Raw genomic sequence first — 19,092 nt, forward strand, 5'->3', positions numbered from 1 at the left:
TAGCCAAAAACATTCACAACTGTATTTTAGAACATTTTCAAAAAGACAAGAAGCAATTATTTTCTTAATGTATTTTATTTGTTACACTGGAATGCTTTATGAAACGTTTTGAGTAACTTTACTATAGTAAGGCATTTACAGATCATATAGACTAATGTATGACAATAACATGACACTATATTTACAACTTGATGCTTTTTTTATAATTTAGTGATCACCAAGAAAATGTATGTGGATGTAACTGTACTAAGACTATACATTACAGTAAATCTAACTGTATTAAAAGAACATTTTGTCAGAAATTATACAATTTAATTATCAAAACAATACAACTATATTCTCCTAAGGACAGACTCTTAACTTACAGTCACTCATAGTTTCACACCACAACCAACATGGCATAATCTGATAAAGTGCAAGCATGCCATTGAGCAATGCCCACTTTGAGTGACATGATGTCTGATGCCTGCAACAGCCTGTACTTTCATACTTTCAAAGTCATAAAGTTTGATTAGTTCCCAGTAATTAAGGACTATATGGTAGTGTGCTGTAGATAGACTACTAGATAGGCTACTAGGTTGCCTTTTGAAAACAGAACAATGTTCACCGCTTTCGTTTCGTTTAAGAAAGTTTTCTCAGAATTCTCCAGTACTCTTCCTAATTTCAATGTCTCTCTTCAGCTGGCAAGCTGCACAAGACATGCAGAAGTAACCGACACAAAAGTCATTACACATGGATCCCTGGAGAGCAAAAACAAAATATACATATTTATATTAATTTTAGATAGATAGATAGATAGATAGATAGATAGATAGATAGATAGATAGATAGATAGATAGATAGATACTAACTTGTATGTTGTATTTAGTTCGGTATACACTTCGCATCGGCATTCCTAAACCGCATAAGCAGCACTCATTCATGTCCTTAGCAATGGAGCAGCCCAAACACGGGAGGCAGAAATAGCCACAACAGCCTAATAAAAATATATGATTGATGTTAAAATCACATTATGACTACTTAAGACTTTATAGATCATGGAATTTGTAATTACTTACATATGCTCATGTCTTCACAGCAGCTCATTAAGCTTGTGTGAAAGTCTCTGGGTGCGAATGCAGCAGGTTGAGATGTGACCTCCATGATCTAGGACAGGTAAAGATAAGTGAGGCATTAAGAACAAAACAGTTTTCCAAACTGTTACAAACATTTTTAGTTCACATGACACCTAAGTAAAGCATTCATTTATATACACGTTCCAAAAAGTTTATCAAAAAGATTGTATTTAAATGTACCTTTCTTGCCGTTGAATCAGGAAAACTCCTCTACACACTCAAACTGGCACAGGATGTCTTTATATACGTTCAGACACACCCTTCAAATCAGTAAATATCAATAAAAACTTTATACTGACAGTTTTGAATTGGTGAAATTTATATTGCACCTCCTTTAAGTCCAAAGTCCTAAATAGTTAAAAGGCACACGTTCCGTTTTCTGTCACACCTTCCAGTGATGACATTTGCTGCCACATCACCCGTCCTTGTGAAACCAGTGCTTTTACAAGAAAGAACAACAGCAGATCATTATAGTCAAACTAATTAAATGAATTGAATCATCAGCATAAAACAATGAACGTGTTTTACAACATTTATTAATTTTTTAATAATATTATATAAATAATATTATTATTCTTTTGCTAATATTAGTTACATAAAAATACACTGTTCATGTTAATTCACAATGCATTAACAAAAGTTAACAAATACAACTTTTTATTTTTTAAATGTTGAAAATGTTGAAATTATCATTGATTAATATGAATAAATGCTGTAGAAGTATAGGTTCATTTGAACTAATGTAGTTAACTAATGTAACAAATTAAACCTTATTGTAAATTGTTACAGATTCTTTTTTAAACGTTTTTGAACGTTCTTCTGCACACCAAGGCTGCTTTTACTTGATCAAAAATAGATAAAAGAAATATTATTTCAACTTAAAATAACTGTTGTCAATGTGAATATATAATGTAATTTATACATACACATAACACATAACATAAAAATGTGTATAGCTTTACTGACTGACTGAAAGAGAATGAGGTCAGTACAAAATTAACCAATTACACAGTTTAGAGATGATCTATAAATAGATGTAGTATTTTCTTGTTCACAACCTCACTTTGCCTACATTCACCATATTCAAATAAAACATAAATTGCCTCTTGTCTTTTTGATTTTCGATTCAGTTTACAGATGTGGAGAAGTGTTACCTAATGGAAATCGTGTTGGACATCATGTTGGCCATCCCAGACCCCCCCCCCCCCCCCCCCCCCCCGCCCAAAAAGAAGGAAATAATGAAAGTAAAAGATGAAAGAAAACATGACACACACTAACACATGTACACCTTCCTGGAAGTTATTGTAGCCCACATGGAAACAGATAAGAGCAGTAATGAAGATGGCAGAAATACAGAGGATAAGGGGTCAATGACAAAGAAGTGTAAAACATTTTCTGGCAAAGATTAGAGATGTGGATCTAGTCTGAGTTGTCACTTCCTGTTTGTTGCTGCCACGTGGTTTGAGTTTGGAGATCCATCAAGTTGATTCTTAATCCTCCCTTTTTTTTCTTCTTATAATCAAATTTATAACTTATTCTTTACTGTTAGATCGGGTGAACATATCCCCAATTTTAGAGACTCATAAATACTTGGCTGTGGTGATTGACAATAATTTGAGTTTTCAACCCAATGTATCGGCTGTCTGTAAAAGGGTTCAACAAAGATCGTTCTTCAAAATAATTTAGAGTGTCTTACTATGAAACAATGTATTGAATCTGTTCTCTCCTTCTGTATTGTGGCATGATATGGTATCTTAAGTTTGACTAATAAAAATAGGTTGAGTAGCCTTGTGAAGATGGCAGGGGAAATTATTTGTGAAGATCAGACTGGTCCTACTGATTTTTTTTTTTATAATCATGTTTTTAAGAAGGCTCAGGTTATTCTTTGTACCGATGACCACCCATTACAATCTGAGTTTTAGGTGTTGCCTTCGAGCTGTCGTTTTAGAGTAGCTCTAAGCAGGCCAAAAAATAACGAAACATTCATTTGTCTGTGGCTATTAAGCTACCAAACTGTTCTGGGCCTGATGAGAGTTTACTTTTGTATGTAATAGTTTATCTTTTATGAATAAAATGGATGTGGTTAGTGTTCTGGCACCTTTATGCAATCTTTCCCTAAGTGGGTCAATAAAGATAAGACTAAGATTTTGATACCACTAGTTTTACTCCCACTTCCAGAACATGCGCTTCTAGCTAATAGCCTGCGATCATAATTATAGCTGTCTACGGCCAGTCTTGTTTATCATTTGAGTGCAGGTGAGGATACATTTGAGCTACACTATGCAGTTGGAGCTGGAGGCCATGGAGAAAAAGCAGGCTGTGAAAGCGCAGAGCCAAGATGTAAAAAACCCAGACTGTTGGTAACAAGTCTGAGTTAAGTTTACAGCATTATGCAAAAAGTATCGTCTCCACCAACCCCGGTCTTCGAGATCTCCACCAGGAACCTCTTCACCCCTCTTCACGAGACTGAACCCAACACTGCGATCATCTGAGGTTTTATTGTCCAGCACGTCTGCTCCTCATCAACTAAATTTAAGGTGCACTGTGCTTGTGTTCTCGATGCTGTTGTGCAGGAACCCCGATTCTGAAGGAAAAAAATAACAGTGATACAGTGACAAGATGAACAAATACTCAGACGTCGCCCAAACTGTGTATTCCAACACAGTTTAGTAGTAAAGACTTTAAGGATGACCTAAGGATGAAGGACCATGGTGGAGCCAAGGGGTCAAAGAGCCGTGGTGGAGCAGAGGGATCATAGGGCAGACATGGAGAGTCATAACTCTAAGCCAGAGGCCACAACTTCGAAGACCATGGTGTATCATCTGGCTGGCTGGTGGAAGTGGAGGGCTGAGGAGAGCAGGCAGAGATGAGGAGGAGGAGGAGGAGGAGGAGCCAAGACGGAACCAGTTGAGGAGGAAGGGCCAAGAACTGAATGGAACTATAGAGTCAAATATTCTTGACGGGACCGGCGGAGGAGGAAGGAATGTAGGGTTGGGTGTAAAGATGAGGGCCTAGATCCACGACTGACCAGATAGGGTATCTCAAAAACTCGAAGGAGCGATCACCCTGGCTGATGAGGAGGATTCTTACAGCCGCTGCTAGATCCATAATTCATGTTTTCCTTCAGAAGACATTGATTCATCAACTGTCGTCTTGTGGATTACTGCTGTGTTAACTTGTGCGGTTTTTGATGCATCAACTTTAGAGGTCCCGTACACTTGCATTATATAGAATCACAGAGAGGGATTGTTTTTCTAAAAATCTTTCTTTTTGTTCATCTGAAAAAATAAAGTAATATACATCTGGGACAGCATGAGGGTAAGTTAATGAAGAGAGAATTTTGTTTTAGTGGAGTATCCCTTTAAGATATGCTTATATATGATATAATTTCCTGTTTTTGTTTTGTTTTCTCAATGAAGTTTAATTCATTGTAACTCTACTTCCTTAAATTCAAACACAACTCTGTCAGCCACAGATATCAAAAGAAAGCCCACAATCCTGTAGTTTACTTTTAAAGGTGATGTGTGTATCTTCCGAACCATTCTTCCAACCAAATGGAACTGGTTGAGTTGACATTTTGGTCCATTGAAATAAACCACATTGTTTTGTTTTGTTTTTGTTTTTTAAAGTACGACAGGGCCACAGAGTTTACAGTCTCGGGAAGTCCACCTATGAACAGATCAGACATCAGCGCAATAAACTAGGACAGGGGAAAATATTTTAACACTGAACCTGTTGATAACATTGATAGCTGTTTGGCTGAAGACTCCTAAACAGGACTGCCATTGCTTCCATCAAAGCTGCCCACCTTCACATGGAGCAAACACTAAATCACTGATTAGGAGAATATGTATTTATTTATAAGATTGGAAGGGTTTGTGAAAAGAATAGTTGTTATGATAAAATGTTAACGGATATTGTTTTCAGACATATGGAAACATGTTAACACTATAGTACTTACAACATGATCTTGCTGAAAATGTGTCTGAAGTAGAGATAAAGGAAATCAATATAGTTGTAACTTTACAAAAGAATAGGGTTTGCAATTATTGGACCTGTAATGAATGAACACTGTTGCAAATAGCAGAATTCGGCTACTGTAGAATTATATTGAGGGACCATATACATCCTTTATTGTATATGGACCCAGTGGGAGGTTTTTGGTAGTGTCGACATCAATGAACATGTTGAAATAGTTACTGATTATATAAATTCCTGTGTGGACACTGTTATTCCTACTAAGATCTTTAAGGTCTACCCTAATGATAAACCCTGGGTGTCAAAAGAATTAAAGATCCTTATTAATAAGAGGGGAAAGTCATATAAAAAAAACAGGATGCGGTAACTCAGAGGTACATACAGAAGCAGATTAAAAGACAAATACAAATAGATAAGCATACCCTTACGAAAAAGAAGTGTACTTCAAGTTCATTTTATGAAGTACTTAAGTAATGTTCAAGTATATTTTTAAGTATACATTATGAAGCAAGTATACTAATGTCAAAATGTACTAGGAGTAAACTAGGAGTAAAAAGTGTACTATTTTTATACCACTTGGGACTAAATTGGCCCACTTTTAGTATATAAAAGTATATGTTTAAGTGTACTATAACAGTAGTAGACTTTAAGTGCACAACTAGTTATTACATTTATTACGTATTTTATTATTCAGAACATTACGTTTATTATTACGTATATAATTACGTTTCTTATTTGTACTGCAAGTGAACTTATGGGTAAATAGTAGTTTACTATTTTAATACTTGTAGCAACTTTGAAGTATACTCTCAGTAAACTACTAGTTTAGTAGTTTTATACTACAAGTTTTCTTTAAGTGAACTTAACATTATACTTATAGTTTATTTTTTATATATAATTTTTGCACTTGCAGTAGGCCTATACTACTATGTTCAAATTTAATTTTTTAAACTTGAAAAATAGCCTACCTTTAACTGTACTTTAATTTTAAAAACATTTTATTAGCTTCATTCATCCTTTTTTATCAACACTTGAATTTTGGTAAGTTTCATAAAGAAAGGCAACATTTTAAACAAAAAATATGAGAAAATCTAATTTTTGTCAAAGAAAAAATCCTTGATCAGATTCAGAACGATGATCAAAACACAGATGGAGTAGATCGAGTCCAACACCCCCAAACCTTCACAGTCGTTTTCTCTTCATGTAAGTTTCATAAGACTGTTTATGTTTATAAAAAAAGTATATTTAATAGGCTTATCAAGCCAAGTATAGCCTACTTTGAATACTTAATTATACTTTTAAGTATATCTCGATCAAAAGATTGAGTACAAGTATAGGCCAAATATTCTTGGACTTTTCTCTCAGTATAAGTCAAGTACACTTAAGTGTAATTAAGTATATTTCTGAGAAGTACATAAAGTATATTTTTGAGAAGTAAAATGTAGACTGAAAGTATGCTTTCTTCTTTTTAGTTGAAAAGAAGTATACTAATAGAACACTTGAATAAACGTATTTTTCGTAAGGGTATGTACAAACAAAAAATAGAGGCATCTCTGACGTGTGGCAATTCACGATATACCTGGCAGGGGATTAAGAATATGACAAATGTACCCCATAAGTAAAGAGGAAGGAGCTAGAGATGGCCACTCAGCTTAACTCATATTTCTGTGGTTTTAATAGGGGAGATGTTAATGCTGTCTCAGTGATGCCACTATGACTACATCTCCTGCTGGTTTTCATATGAATGAAATAGTGGTTAGTCAGATCTTTAAGAAATGTAATCCCCGTAAAAGCCCAGGTCCAGATAAGCTATGCGGTAATATTTTAAAACACTGTGCGGTTCAGTTAGCAACAGTTTTTACCGAGGTTTTTAGAGTATCTTATAATTCTGGTATTGTCCCTGCTTTATGGAAAACTTCTACAATAGTTCCCATGGCAAAAGTTTCTAGACCTTTAGGATTACATGATTTTCGACCAATAGCACTAACATCTCTAGTGATGAAATGTTTTGAGCGTTTAGTAAAAAAGTACATTGTATCTGAAACAGAGCATCTCATAGACATATCTCCTCATCTCATAGCATATCAGTCCTCTAGGGGGCTAGTCGGCTATAGAGGATGCCATTTTAACTGTACATTTAGAGAAACCAAAGACTTTGTGGATTTCTCATCTGCTTTTAACTGTATTTCCCCAAGTACGTTGATACCCTGGCAAAATAATTCTCATTCGACAGTAGGTTGCTTACATGGGTGATGGATTTCCTTAACTTTACAATCTCGCAGGTTGAGTGTCTCTTTCAGATAAAATGATTACTTCAGTCGGATCACCTCAAGGATGTGTCTTATCTCTAAGACACAAGTGTACTAATTCCTGTTCTAGTTCTTTTAAAAATAGATTTTTAATCAAATATGCATGCTGCTTTAGTGAGCCGTCTACCGATGTGGAGGAAGAGCGTGGACCTGTTTTGGATTTCTTTTTAAACTGGTGTGAGAAATCAAATCTCCTCTTAAATGCCTCCAAAACTAAGGAGATGGTTATTGATTTTAACCACATAAATGAATGGGGAACAAATTCAATTAGTAACACATTATAAATACCTCAGTATTTTGGATCATGAACTCAAATGGGATGTGTGGACTGATTATATAAGTAAGAAGACACACCAGAGGTTGTATTTCTTAAAGAAATTATATCTTTTAAAAGTCCATAGCAGAGTGCTTTTGATGTTTTATTAGGCTTTTATTGAAAGCGTTATGACATTCTGTTTGAGTTGCTTCAGAGGCTCAGAAGGAATAACTAAGAAAAATAGTAACAATGACAAGCAAACTGTTGGGAATTAAGTTAAGACGTATAGAGAGTATATATAAAGAGAGAGTGCAGAATAAAGATTAACATCATTGTGAATGATAAGAGGCATCCCTTATCTTAGGCTTTTGAATTACTTCCATCTGACTGACGGTACTGTGTTCCCCGATACATGAAAAACAGGTCCAAACTATCTTTTATCCCCCAAGCAATTTTAATTTTTAACATTTTCTTCTTGTGTTGATTGATGGTCAGCTGGTCTGGTTATCCTAAATAAGATTTATTTGCTTTAAATTATTGGGGTTCACTTTATTTTGATGGCCCCTTTAACACATTCTGTTGACGTAACGTTGCACCAACATGTCGACTAACTCTCATTAGGATTTTAATAGAGTATTAGTAGACTAGTATGGTTAGAATAAGTTGACATGTAGTTGCAAAGTTACTTATAGTCAGTATAATGTCTGTTGAGGAGCATCACAATAAAGAGTTAGCAGATATTAAGCAGACAGTCTACTAATACTCTAATGAGAGTTAGTTTACATGTAGTTGCAAAGTTACTTATAGTCAACAGACCAATTGTTACCAGTTATTGTTTGTATATGCTAACTGTGATTTTTTAAATGTCTGTTTGAGCTTACCGCAAACTACTTTTCCTATGGGGATAAATACTACTACTAAATAAACTTACTACTATTATTATTATGCTCTTTGACTCAATTCATATGTTTCACAACACAAACCACAGGCCACACTGACAACATACTAATATCACATAATGTGCTGGTTACACCACTGGACCTTTTCTGAGCTACATTTTATGATAACATGAATGTGGAAGCATGAGCATTTTACCCATTGAGGCTTAATTAAACTTATGATACACTCTTAAAAATCAAGGTTCTTTATTGGCAATGATGGTTCCATGAAGAGCCTTTAACATCCATTGAACCTTTACATTGCAGAAAAAGTTATTTACAGTGGAAAAAGGTTCTAGATTATTAAAATGTTCTTCACAAAAAAAAACATGGTTCTTTTAAGAACAGTTCACTGAAAGCTTCTTTGGGGAACCAAAAATGATTCTTCTAGCATCGCTGCAATAAAAATAAAAATAAAAACCCTTTTGGAACCTTTATATTTAAGACATTGTCTTTACGTATAATGATTAACTCCTTCAACTTTCTTTGATCTTTAGTTTCCAAGAGCAGTGCATGAGGAGTCGCTGGTATAGACGGCTAGCAGATCTCTGAAACTCCGAAACTCTTTCGGTCCTCATGGTTTCAGTGTTCCAGTACTCTTCCTTATGTTGATGTCTCTCTTCAGCTGGCAGGCTGCACACGAAAAGCAGCAGTTCACGGTGAGACAGTCATTACACATCGAACCCTGGAGACAAAACCAAAAGCAATTCAATCAAAACTAAACAATAGGCCCTAGATAGATAGATAGATAGATAGATAGATAGATAGATAGATAGATAGATAGATACGGACTTGTATGTTGTGTTTAGTTCGGTATACACTTCGGATCGGCATTCCTAAACCGCATAAGCAGCACTCATTCATGTCCTTAGCAATGGAGCAGCCCAAACACAGGAGGCAGAAGAGGCCACAACAGCCTAATAAAAATATATGATTGATTTAGAAGTAAATCACATCAGCAGGATAGATGTATAGCTCACAATTTACTTGCAATATTTTGTGTTTAGTGCCATTGGAATCACTTACATACGCCCACGTCATCACAGCAGCTCATCAAGTTTGTTTGAAACTCTCTGGGTTCGAATGCTGCAGGTTGAGATGTGACCTCCATTATCTAGGTAAAGACATTTAGGTAAAGACATTTAGGGCATGACATTTCTTTTGAATTGTTTTTTTCTTTTCCCAAAGCATTTTTCAAACCTATAATCAGACATAGGAGTTATTTGTTTTTAACACATAAACTAAGTTTAGCAAATATAGGTAATATTTAATATAGCTTTACCTGTTTTTTTTTTTTCCTTTGCAGTTGAGTCAGGATATTCCTCTATGCACTGAAACATGCACAGTATGCCGATTATATATGGTTTGAAAAGTCACATGTTTGGGCGCGCCCTGGGAAATGCATGGAAAAGGGGCAAAACGAAGGAGGCCTATGTTATTATCAAAATAATTATTGCCCTTCCTATGTTCAAAGTCCTGCAACAACAGTTGTAGCATAGATAATGGTTATTAATATCCACTAATGTGTTTTTCCAAGAATGTGCTATTAGTTGCTATTTGCTTTCACACCTTGATGTAATGTGCTGCCACACCTCTCACGTCCGTCAGAGGAAATAAAAAATACAATATCATTAATGAACTAAATCGACAGACTAAGATGATTAAAACTAATAATTAGCTATTTAGGAATAATATTTGAATATGAATAAAAGCTATTCTTATAGGCAGATAAGGTCATTAAACATGGATATCGCTATTTCTTTTATTAGAAAATTAAAGTGACAGACAGTGGGCTTATGCTACGTGACATTGCAGATTCTGTTTACTCAGTAATTTGAAGCTCAGAACTGATTTATTGCTTGCTAACTTAAACACTGTTGCCATGAGTATATTAACGACATACAATTTTTATGACTTTAAAGATCCAGAGTACACTGGACACACTGCCATTAGGCAGCTGTTTATACCAGGGTTAATATTTTTAACTAAAACTTAAAAACGTTTCTGTTAAAGACATAGTTCACCCAATATATATATATATATATATAGAGAGAGAGAGAGAGAGATTTTTGGGGTAACTATCCCTTAATTGAAATAAAGCTAAAATAAAATATAAATATTAGTTAAAAAACTAGGAACCTTGTGGCGAGTTCTGAGAAACAGTTTTTCTTCTTCATTGCATTTTTTGTTTTAATGACTTTTTCTTTACACCATACACTCATAAAAACGTTATTCCTGATTCCTGCAGTGATGATATTATAAGATAAAAATTGCAGTAGAATCGATTTGGCAATTTTTAAATTAAAAAGTAAATTATTTTACTCACACCATACATTCACAAAATCGTTTTTCAAACATATTATGTGAGGTAATTTTACAATAACTTTTAAAACAATTATTTAATTAATAGCTAAATTAAAGATAAATAGGTTATCTCACAATAACTTTGATTTAGAGGAAAGGTTTTTCAAATAATATTTTCAAACATACCCGCTTTACTGGAACGCTTTACAAATTGAATGTTATGTAATATGTTATTATTTGTTATATTATGTAGACTTCTTTTATCATTATCTCAAGACATAAATCAAATCTTTTGATTGATGTCTAGAGTTGAATTTTTTCCACTAATCTGCTAGAAAATCCTGAACAGGGTGAGTCAGTATTGGAAAGAGTTTTGTCATCGGTGTACAAGGGTCATTTCCTTCCCTTCCCTTCCCTGACAAAGTCTAAAGAGGCTGGACTCAAATGCATGTCAGGGCCACCCTCATATAAGGATAATAAAGCATTTAAAGCAGAGGAAAATATGAATGTGAGCTTTTTAGACCAGCTTAAGCTTTTGTTTGGGTTATTTTTATCACTTCTGGATATGAGCAGAAAGAGTTAACTAGATACTCGAAGATAACCAGAGGAGAATGTGAGGTCACAGAGATAACATTATTATTCATTGGCTTTCTGGAATACTTGATCCTGCTCGGTCATTGGTCGTGAAATATTTTGTATAATATAGCTGCCTGTTCTATTATTCTTCTGGCATGACTATCTTTTGATAAAAAAATTAAAAAAAAAAGCAAAAACAATTGCCCATGACCCTTTATTGTTGAATAAATGTGTCATAATTTCAGCAGTTTTAGTAAAGCATTATAAAAACTCAAGTGTGGTAAAAGTATTCACCCAAAACGATTTTGGGTTGTTTTCATTTCATTTATATACAAAATACAGAAACACCACAAAAAAAAGACCATCAATCAGAGGTGTCTGTTGCAGAATTATGTACAAATGGCTCTGTAGAAGGTGTTTTATAGCTTCACAATAGTTTTTTTGCTTGGCTGTGATTGTGTGGTCCTGTAACTGATTCAAACAAATGAACTTCAATCTGTGTTTGAAGATTCAGTAGAGCTGTCGGAGGAGGACGACCCCGTGTCTTTCTTTTTCTGTTTTTTCTTGTGTTTCTTTTCTTTCTCCCTTTTCTCCTTTTTCCCTTTCTTCTTGTGGCTCTTGTGCTTCTTCTTCTTCTTGTTCACTTCCTCCTCCTCATCACTTGATGAGTGAGACCTGAGGTTATGAAAGCATAAACATACGATCAAACCCCTGTTAATAATGACATACAACATTTATAAAAATGTCTCATATGTTAAAATGTTTCGAAATCTACGTATGTACGTATTTATGAAGCACTACGAGCGCCAGGTATCAAGTATACATTTATTTTTTTATTTCTTTATTGGATTTTTCTACACGAAAAAACAAGTACACAGACAACAAACCCATCATTATCAATTTGAAAGAATAAAGCAAATAAAAAGTAAAAACACATCGACTGATTCGAGTTTAAATGGTTGATTGTAATCGTAACAAACAATATGTTGATAAAACATTTTTAAATGCAACATCTAAAATGCATTTATGAGGCATTTTTATACCAATAATTCCAAGGAAGTGCTGTGATTTATCAAATATGTACCTCTTTTTGGCCTTTTGATGGGATCTGTCTTTGCTTTTCTTTTTATGCTTTTCTTTTCTGGTATCTTCATGAGAACCTGTGTACAAAGTTTCCAGTCAATCACAGAATCCTTCAATGACGAGTGATCACTGCTAAATCATGAGAACTGACAGTAATCTGAGGCCTTGTTCACACTAATACATTTTCATTTGAAAACGCATCTTTTTCTCTCCGTTTTGGCCTTCCGTCCAAATGTCGGTCCTAGACCAAACATATAATGGTGGATGAGAAACGTTTGTAAAACGCTAGTGTGGACGGAGAGCGTTTTGAAACAAAAGCGCTGTTTTCAAATGTATCTGGATTAATGTAGACGTAGCCTCAGTAGTCAGGGAAATGTGCCAGTGAGATTCATAATATATGAAAAAAAAAGACCCACGACAGGAGTGGAAATAAAAAGCAGTGAAGGGACCTTTTGATTGGCTGCTGCCAAAGATCTTTTCTTTACTGACAGCTTCCTGTTCCTCCTCCGTGTCACTCTCCTCAGTGCTAGTGCTGCTCACATCCAGAACAATGTCCTTCCTCGGATCCACGCGAACAAAATTACGACATTCAAAAGTAAGGTGTCCGGCTGATGAAAACATTGGATGACACAAAAGAGGTAAACTATGAATATGGTGAAGCTGAACATTAATTAACATACAGACAAATATACACACAAGACAAAATACAATTCAAACTAAACTGAAAATGATATGTATGTTTATGTGTTTATGTGACAGACAGACAGACCAAAAGACAGACAGATAGATGATAGATAGACAGATAGACAGACAGATAGATAGATAGATAGATGATATATAGATAGATAGACAGGTAGACAGATAGACAGATGATAGACAGACAGATAGATGATAGACAGATAAATAGATAGATGGATAGATAGATGATAGATGACAGACAGACAGATAGATGATAGACAGATGATAGACAGACAGACAGATAGATAGATGATAGACTGATAAATAGATAGATAGATGGATAGATAGATAGATGACAGACAGATAGACAGACAGATAGATAGATAGATGATATATAGATAGATAGATAGATAGATAGATAGATAGATAGATAGATAGATAGATAGATATATAGATAGATAGATGATATATAGATAGATAGACAGACAGGTAGACAGATGATAGACAGACAGATAGATGATAGACAGATAAATAGATAGATAGATAGATAGATGGATAGATAGATGACAGACAGATATACAGACAGATAGAGAGATGATATATAGATAGATAGACAGGTAGACAGATAGACAGATGATAGACAGACAGATAGATGATAGACAGATAAATAGATAGATGGATAGATAGATAGATGATATATAGATAGATAGACAGACAGGTAGACAGATAAATAGATAGATGGATAGATAGATGACAGACAGATATACAGACAGGTAGACAGATGATAGACAGACAGATAGATGATAGACAGATAAATAGATAGATAGATGGATAGATAGATAGATGACAGACAGATAGATAGATGATATATAGATAGATAGACAGACAGGTAGACAGATAGACAGACAGATAGATGATAGACAGATAAATAGATAGATAGATGGATAGATAGATGACAGACAGATATACAGACAGATAGAGAGATGATATATAGATAGATAGACAGGTAGACAGATAGACAGATGATAGACAGACAGATAGATGATAGACAGATACATAGATAGATAGATGGATAGATAGATGACAGACAGAAAGACAGACAGACAGACAGACAGATAGATCGATAGATAGACAGACACAGAGAGAGAGAGACAGAGACAGACAGATAGATAGATAGGAAGGTAAATAGATATAGTATCTATCTATACATCTAAATAGACATACAGACAAACAGACAGACAGATATAGATAGATAGATAGACAGACAGACAGACACAGATAGATAAATAGATGGACAGACAAAACTGTTTAAACTGTATGCATGTCTTTATCCGTAGAAGACAGACAGGTACCAAAACACAATTCAAATAATATGTATGTTTTGTAGATAGATAGACAGATAGATAGATAGATAGATAGAGCAGAATTATAGTTCATTTACTGATCGTAATACTCACGATATCCACATCTTTTACAACCAGCTCTGATGTTGTCTTTGTTTGGACCTGTTGGTAGGGAATCCAATGATTATATCACCTCAAGACTTCAATTCATGAACACATTATTACAAAACCAACCCCAGCTAGAAGAAAACGTCTTGCGTAAGATATTTAATTAAAGCGTCCTTATCTAAAGAGATTTCAGGATTGATCTGGCTCACCGTTTATAAAACATCGAGCAGCCTACATTATATCAAAACAACGTGTTTACATGAATATGTACAAATCGTCAGTTAACAGTACGTTAACCCTCAACTGGTGTAAAATATGAAGTCTGACATGCAAAGATATGCGCTTGATGTGAATCGACAGCTCATATGAAGACAATAATGAAGTGAAGTTATGCTTTCTAGAACAATCCAGAAGCATATCGACTAACGTTACAATGACTAAAACTAGCGGACAATCCATTAATATCTGCAAAAGCATACCTTGGGCAGCCATTATCTACGTTACTCTACTGTTTATTGGTCTGAAGTATAACAGAGCAAAATAAAAAACAAGAAACTCGTTGTTTTGGTTCCGCCGCTTTTCAAAGAATGAAATCAATCCGTCTAGTAAAAGGCTCCGACTGGAAACACCCGGAACACACTGTGGTTCCATTTACAGACCGTTAAATCCCTCTTATGTGTTTGACAAATATTATACATTCAAAATGTAAGCACAATAGAAATATAGATAACAACTAAAGAGCACAATTTCACAAGATAATAATTACTGTCATGTGGATAGAGTTTTAAGGGGAGCTCGAAACCTGCCGTGAGACGCATTCAAATCTGAAAATCTAGTTTTCAAATCTAAAAAGTCTGTTTTGTTTTATTTTTGAATTTACATCCTAAATATAGTAATTACTATGATTTAAAATCATATACAAATAAATCAAAGAGATTAAATATTTTTTTTTCCCTTTGTAATCACAAATGGATGTGATTGGTCCATCTTGACAGCGCGGAGAAAAGTACCATGGACCACAGACGATGCAAGAATTTTTTTTTTTTTTTACGACTGCAAGAATTTACACTTGTATTCTACCCAGGTTTTACACACGGAAGATGAGACAGCGTTTACTATCATAGGATAAATGAACATTTCCTCCGTGACGATAGGGGGCAATAAGGTCGAAGAAGAGCGAGTGATCGACACTGTCTGGCGGCATGACGGGATGCGCTTGTAAACATCACAGGAGAGAATAGTTCATATTTGTCAGACGTGCTTATGTTCTTCTAATATCTGAGTATATTTTTTACTTTTTCTATCAACCAATGAAACAGTTTTGAGAGAAATATACCCTAAATAATAACACGCGTTAAAGATGAGCAACATATATATTCAAGAGCCACCCACTAATGGAAAGGTGAGTTTTAACATCATCTCAAACTCATATTCATGGCAAATAATAAATACAATGATACGTTCTGTGTCTAACTTCTCTTTTAGTTGTTCATATAAGCAATTATCAAGCAACGAATCAATATTCCATGGAAACAAAGAAGTGGTTTATTTAAATGTATTTATTTACTTATTTGATCATTTGTGTTTATGTTTTGAATCACATTTGATAACTTACATCAGGCATGATACATCATACAGTATGATACAGGAGAATATGCATGCAGCTCATACTAAAAACACCTCAGCTTTATTCAGAGGCCCAAACTGAGCAAAAAAAATTAGAAATTTATAAGGCCAAGAAGTAAGACGAAATTCAGAATATTATGTAAATCAATGAGATCTTTATAACTGTATAGCATATACTTAAATAAAATGCATATCAGTCTATAACTCCCAATAATATGTCTTTAAGATATTATTTAAATGCCTAGTTTTATGATCAAAGCTCTGTGGTTTTTATTTTGGCGGGCAAAACATATAATGCAAGATGAACAAATAACAATCCTCAAAAGCCTGAAAAATACTGACATTTTATGTATGGATAACCAAGTAAACCTATGTCGCTTCAGTCCAGTTAATGTTCATCTTGAAATATTACTAACAACATAAAGGTTAAAGATTAAACATTAACGGTTTCACTGCAAAATATAAATAGATATTCAGATGATAGAAATGTAGTAGAATTTGCACAACAGGTGTTTCAATTTATAAACATATCTATCTATCTATCTATCTATCTATCTATCTATCTATCTATCTATCTATCTATCTATCTATCTATCTATCTAGGTGTTGCTGAAGACCACGGCAGGTGAAATTGATATAGAGCTGTGGTCTAAGGAAGCACCGAAGGCATGTAGGAACTTCACTCAGCTCTGTATGGAGGGTAAGTGGCGTACTAAGTGCATACTCTAAAATATGCACATATAAAATGTAAGGAATTTGTCACGATGCCAGTTTTTTAATCAAATACCTGGACTGTTCTTCATAAACATTGCTTCTGTTTTGCAGGTTACTATGATGGCACAGTCTTTCATCGCGTGGTGCCAGAATTCATTGTTCAAGGAGGGGATCCGACGGGCTCAGGAACAGGCGGGGAGTCCATCTACGGGCGCCCTTTCAAGGTTGGTCTTGACTTTTGCGACGAGTTGGTTATTTTCAAGATGAAATTCATGATGTTTAATATTAACATACAATTAGAGACCTATGTTTGTGTAATGCCCGGTACACATTGTACGACTTTGGGCCGTCCCACCCAGACAAAAGATGAGCAATCGTGGCGATTTCTGTGGTTGTGGGTCCTAAACGTCGGACAGTGAGAGAGGTTCAAAGACGGACGTTGACACGGTCTACATACATGTCGTTCCCAAGTTTATTAGATCCATGTCGGACAGTGTGATTTGTAATGATCCTATAGGATTGTGCAGGAAGGGAAAGCATTGTAAATGTTAACTGTAGTTTTAAACAGTTTATCTTTTCCAATGCAGGATGAATTTCACTCCAGATTACGCTTCAACCGGAGAGGTTTGGTTGCTATGGCAAACGCTGGACCTCATGATAATGGGAGCCAGTTCTTCTTCACTCTTGGACGGGCTGATGAACTTAACAACAAACACACCATTTTTGGAAAGGTGATGTTTCACAAAGTGTTCTAGATTTGTGCTTGCAGTTTACGCCTTTATGACCCAAAGTTTAGGTTAGCTTTCTGCAAGATACACTACCGTTCAAATGTTTGGGTTTAGTATGAATTTTTATTGTTGTTGAAAGAAATGTAATACATTTATTTAGCAAGGATTCATTAAATTGATCAAAAGTGACAGTAAAGACATTTATAATGTTACACAAGATTTCTATTTCAAATAAATGCTGTTCTTTTGAAAGAGTCCTGAAAAACAAATTATCACTGTTTTCACACATATAAAAATATGAAGCGGCACAACAGTTTTCAGCATTGATGATAATAATAAATGTTTCTTGAGCATCAAATCATCATATTAGAATGATTTGTGAAGGATCATGTGACACTGAAGACTGGAGTAATGATGCTGAAAATTCAGCTTTGATCACAGGAATAAATTATATTTTAAAATATTACAATAAAAAACATCTATTTTAAATTGTATTAATATGTCTGCATTATTACATATTCATTTATCAGAAATGTTTATCCAAAGTGACTTACGAATGAGGAATACAAGTGATTCATTCTTCAGGAGACAATAAACTTGAGAGAAATACTAGCAATAGAAAGTTTCAGACGTCGTTCAGAATAGAACAAGCTAGAACAGAGAGGATCTCAGAAACAGTGAAGGCACAGACAAAGAAGTTTTTTCAGCAGAATGCAGTTCAGTGCTCATGAAGGAGATGAGTTTTCAGCTGTTTCTTGTGAATTGTCAGGGATTCGGCTGTACGGATAGGGTTGGGGAAGATCATTCCACCAGCAAAGGAACAGTGAACGAAAACGTTCTTGAGAGTGATTCTGTGCCTCTCTGTGATATATATATATATATATATATATATATGAAGAGTTCAGATGCAAAAGCCTCTAAGTGCCATCTGAAATTTTCTTCTAGAATGATCATTTTTATCAAGCTTGTATATTTAAGTTTAGTAATTTCACTTAAATGGCAATGAAAATGACCTATTAATTGTAATTTAAGTGAAATTACTGAACTTAAATATACAAGCTTGATAAAAATGATCATTCTAGAAGAAAATTTCAGATGGCACTTAGAGGCTTTTGCATCTGAACTCTTTATATATATATATATATATATATATATATATATATATAAATATAAAATATCCTAGTAATATGCATGCTAATTAGAAACTAGTTAATAGTGGGAATTGGACCCTAAACTAAAGTGTTAAGAAACGTTCTAGAATCTTACTGACCCTACGCTTGAACGGTAGTGTACAGTAAAAGATTTATATCTTTAGAACTATAAAGAACTATATCTT

At 34.5% G+C, this 19,092-nt stretch overlaps 4 protein-coding genes across 4 annotated transcripts in view; 1 reads left to right on the forward strand and 3 right to left on the reverse strand.

Moving 5' to 3' along the window:
- Positions 1–521: 521 nt before the first annotated feature.
- Positions 522–1,368, reverse strand: LOC311285621 (placenta-specific gene 8 protein-like). The gene is made up of 4 exons (XM_084401352.1): positions 1,296–1,368; positions 1,059–1,146; positions 852–976; positions 522–740 (listed from the first exon to the last, which is right to left on the reverse strand). Exons 2-4 carry the CDS (start codon positions 1,141–1,143, stop codon positions 636–638), a joined length of 315 nt encoding a protein of 104 aa, XP_084257478.1. The 5' UTR covers positions 1,144–1,146; positions 1,296–1,368; the 3' UTR covers positions 522–635.
- A 6,680-nt stretch (positions 1,369–8,048) lies between these two features.
- On the reverse strand, positions 8,049–9,928 carry LOC311284587 (placenta-specific gene 8 protein-like). The gene is made up of 4 exons (XM_084399688.1): positions 9,879–9,928; positions 9,623–9,710; positions 9,389–9,513; positions 8,049–9,281 (listed from the first exon to the last, which is right to left on the reverse strand). Exons 2-4 carry the CDS (start codon positions 9,705–9,707, stop codon positions 9,171–9,173), a joined length of 321 nt encoding a protein of 106 aa, XP_084255814.1. The 5' UTR covers positions 9,708–9,710; positions 9,879–9,928; the 3' UTR covers positions 8,049–9,170.
- A 1,748-nt stretch (positions 9,929–11,676) lies between these two features.
- On the reverse strand, positions 11,677–15,334 carry srek1ip1 (SREK1-interacting protein 1). The gene is made up of 5 exons (XM_084400570.1): positions 15,168–15,334; positions 14,695–14,742; positions 13,009–13,167; positions 12,561–12,636; positions 11,677–12,151 (listed from the first exon to the last, which is right to left on the reverse strand). Exons 1-5 carry the CDS (start codon positions 15,178–15,180, stop codon positions 11,968–11,970), a joined length of 480 nt encoding a protein of 159 aa, XP_084256696.1. The 5' UTR covers positions 15,181–15,334; the 3' UTR covers positions 11,677–11,967.
- A 507-nt stretch (positions 15,335–15,841) lies between these two features.
- Positions 15,842–19,092, forward strand: part of cwc27 (CWC27 spliceosome associated cyclophilin) — a 44,885-nt gene continuing 41,634 nt past the window's right edge. The window contains exons 1-4 of the mRNA XM_084400555.1: positions 15,842–16,090; positions 16,918–17,014; positions 17,140–17,252; positions 17,616–17,759. Of these exons, the coding sequence (XP_084256681.1) occupies positions 16,049–16,090; positions 16,918–17,014; positions 17,140–17,252; positions 17,616–17,759 (396 nt within the window). The 5' untranslated portion in view covers positions 15,842–16,048. The remainder of the gene's footprint in view (positions 16,091–16,917; positions 17,015–17,139; positions 17,253–17,615; positions 17,760–19,092) is intronic.

The sequence above is a fragment of the Rutilus rutilus genome (assembly GCF_951802725.1).
Source record: "Rutilus rutilus genome assembly, chromosome: 25".
Classification (NCBI taxonomy): domain Eukaryota; kingdom Metazoa; phylum Chordata; class Actinopteri; order Cypriniformes; family Leuciscidae; genus Rutilus; species Rutilus rutilus.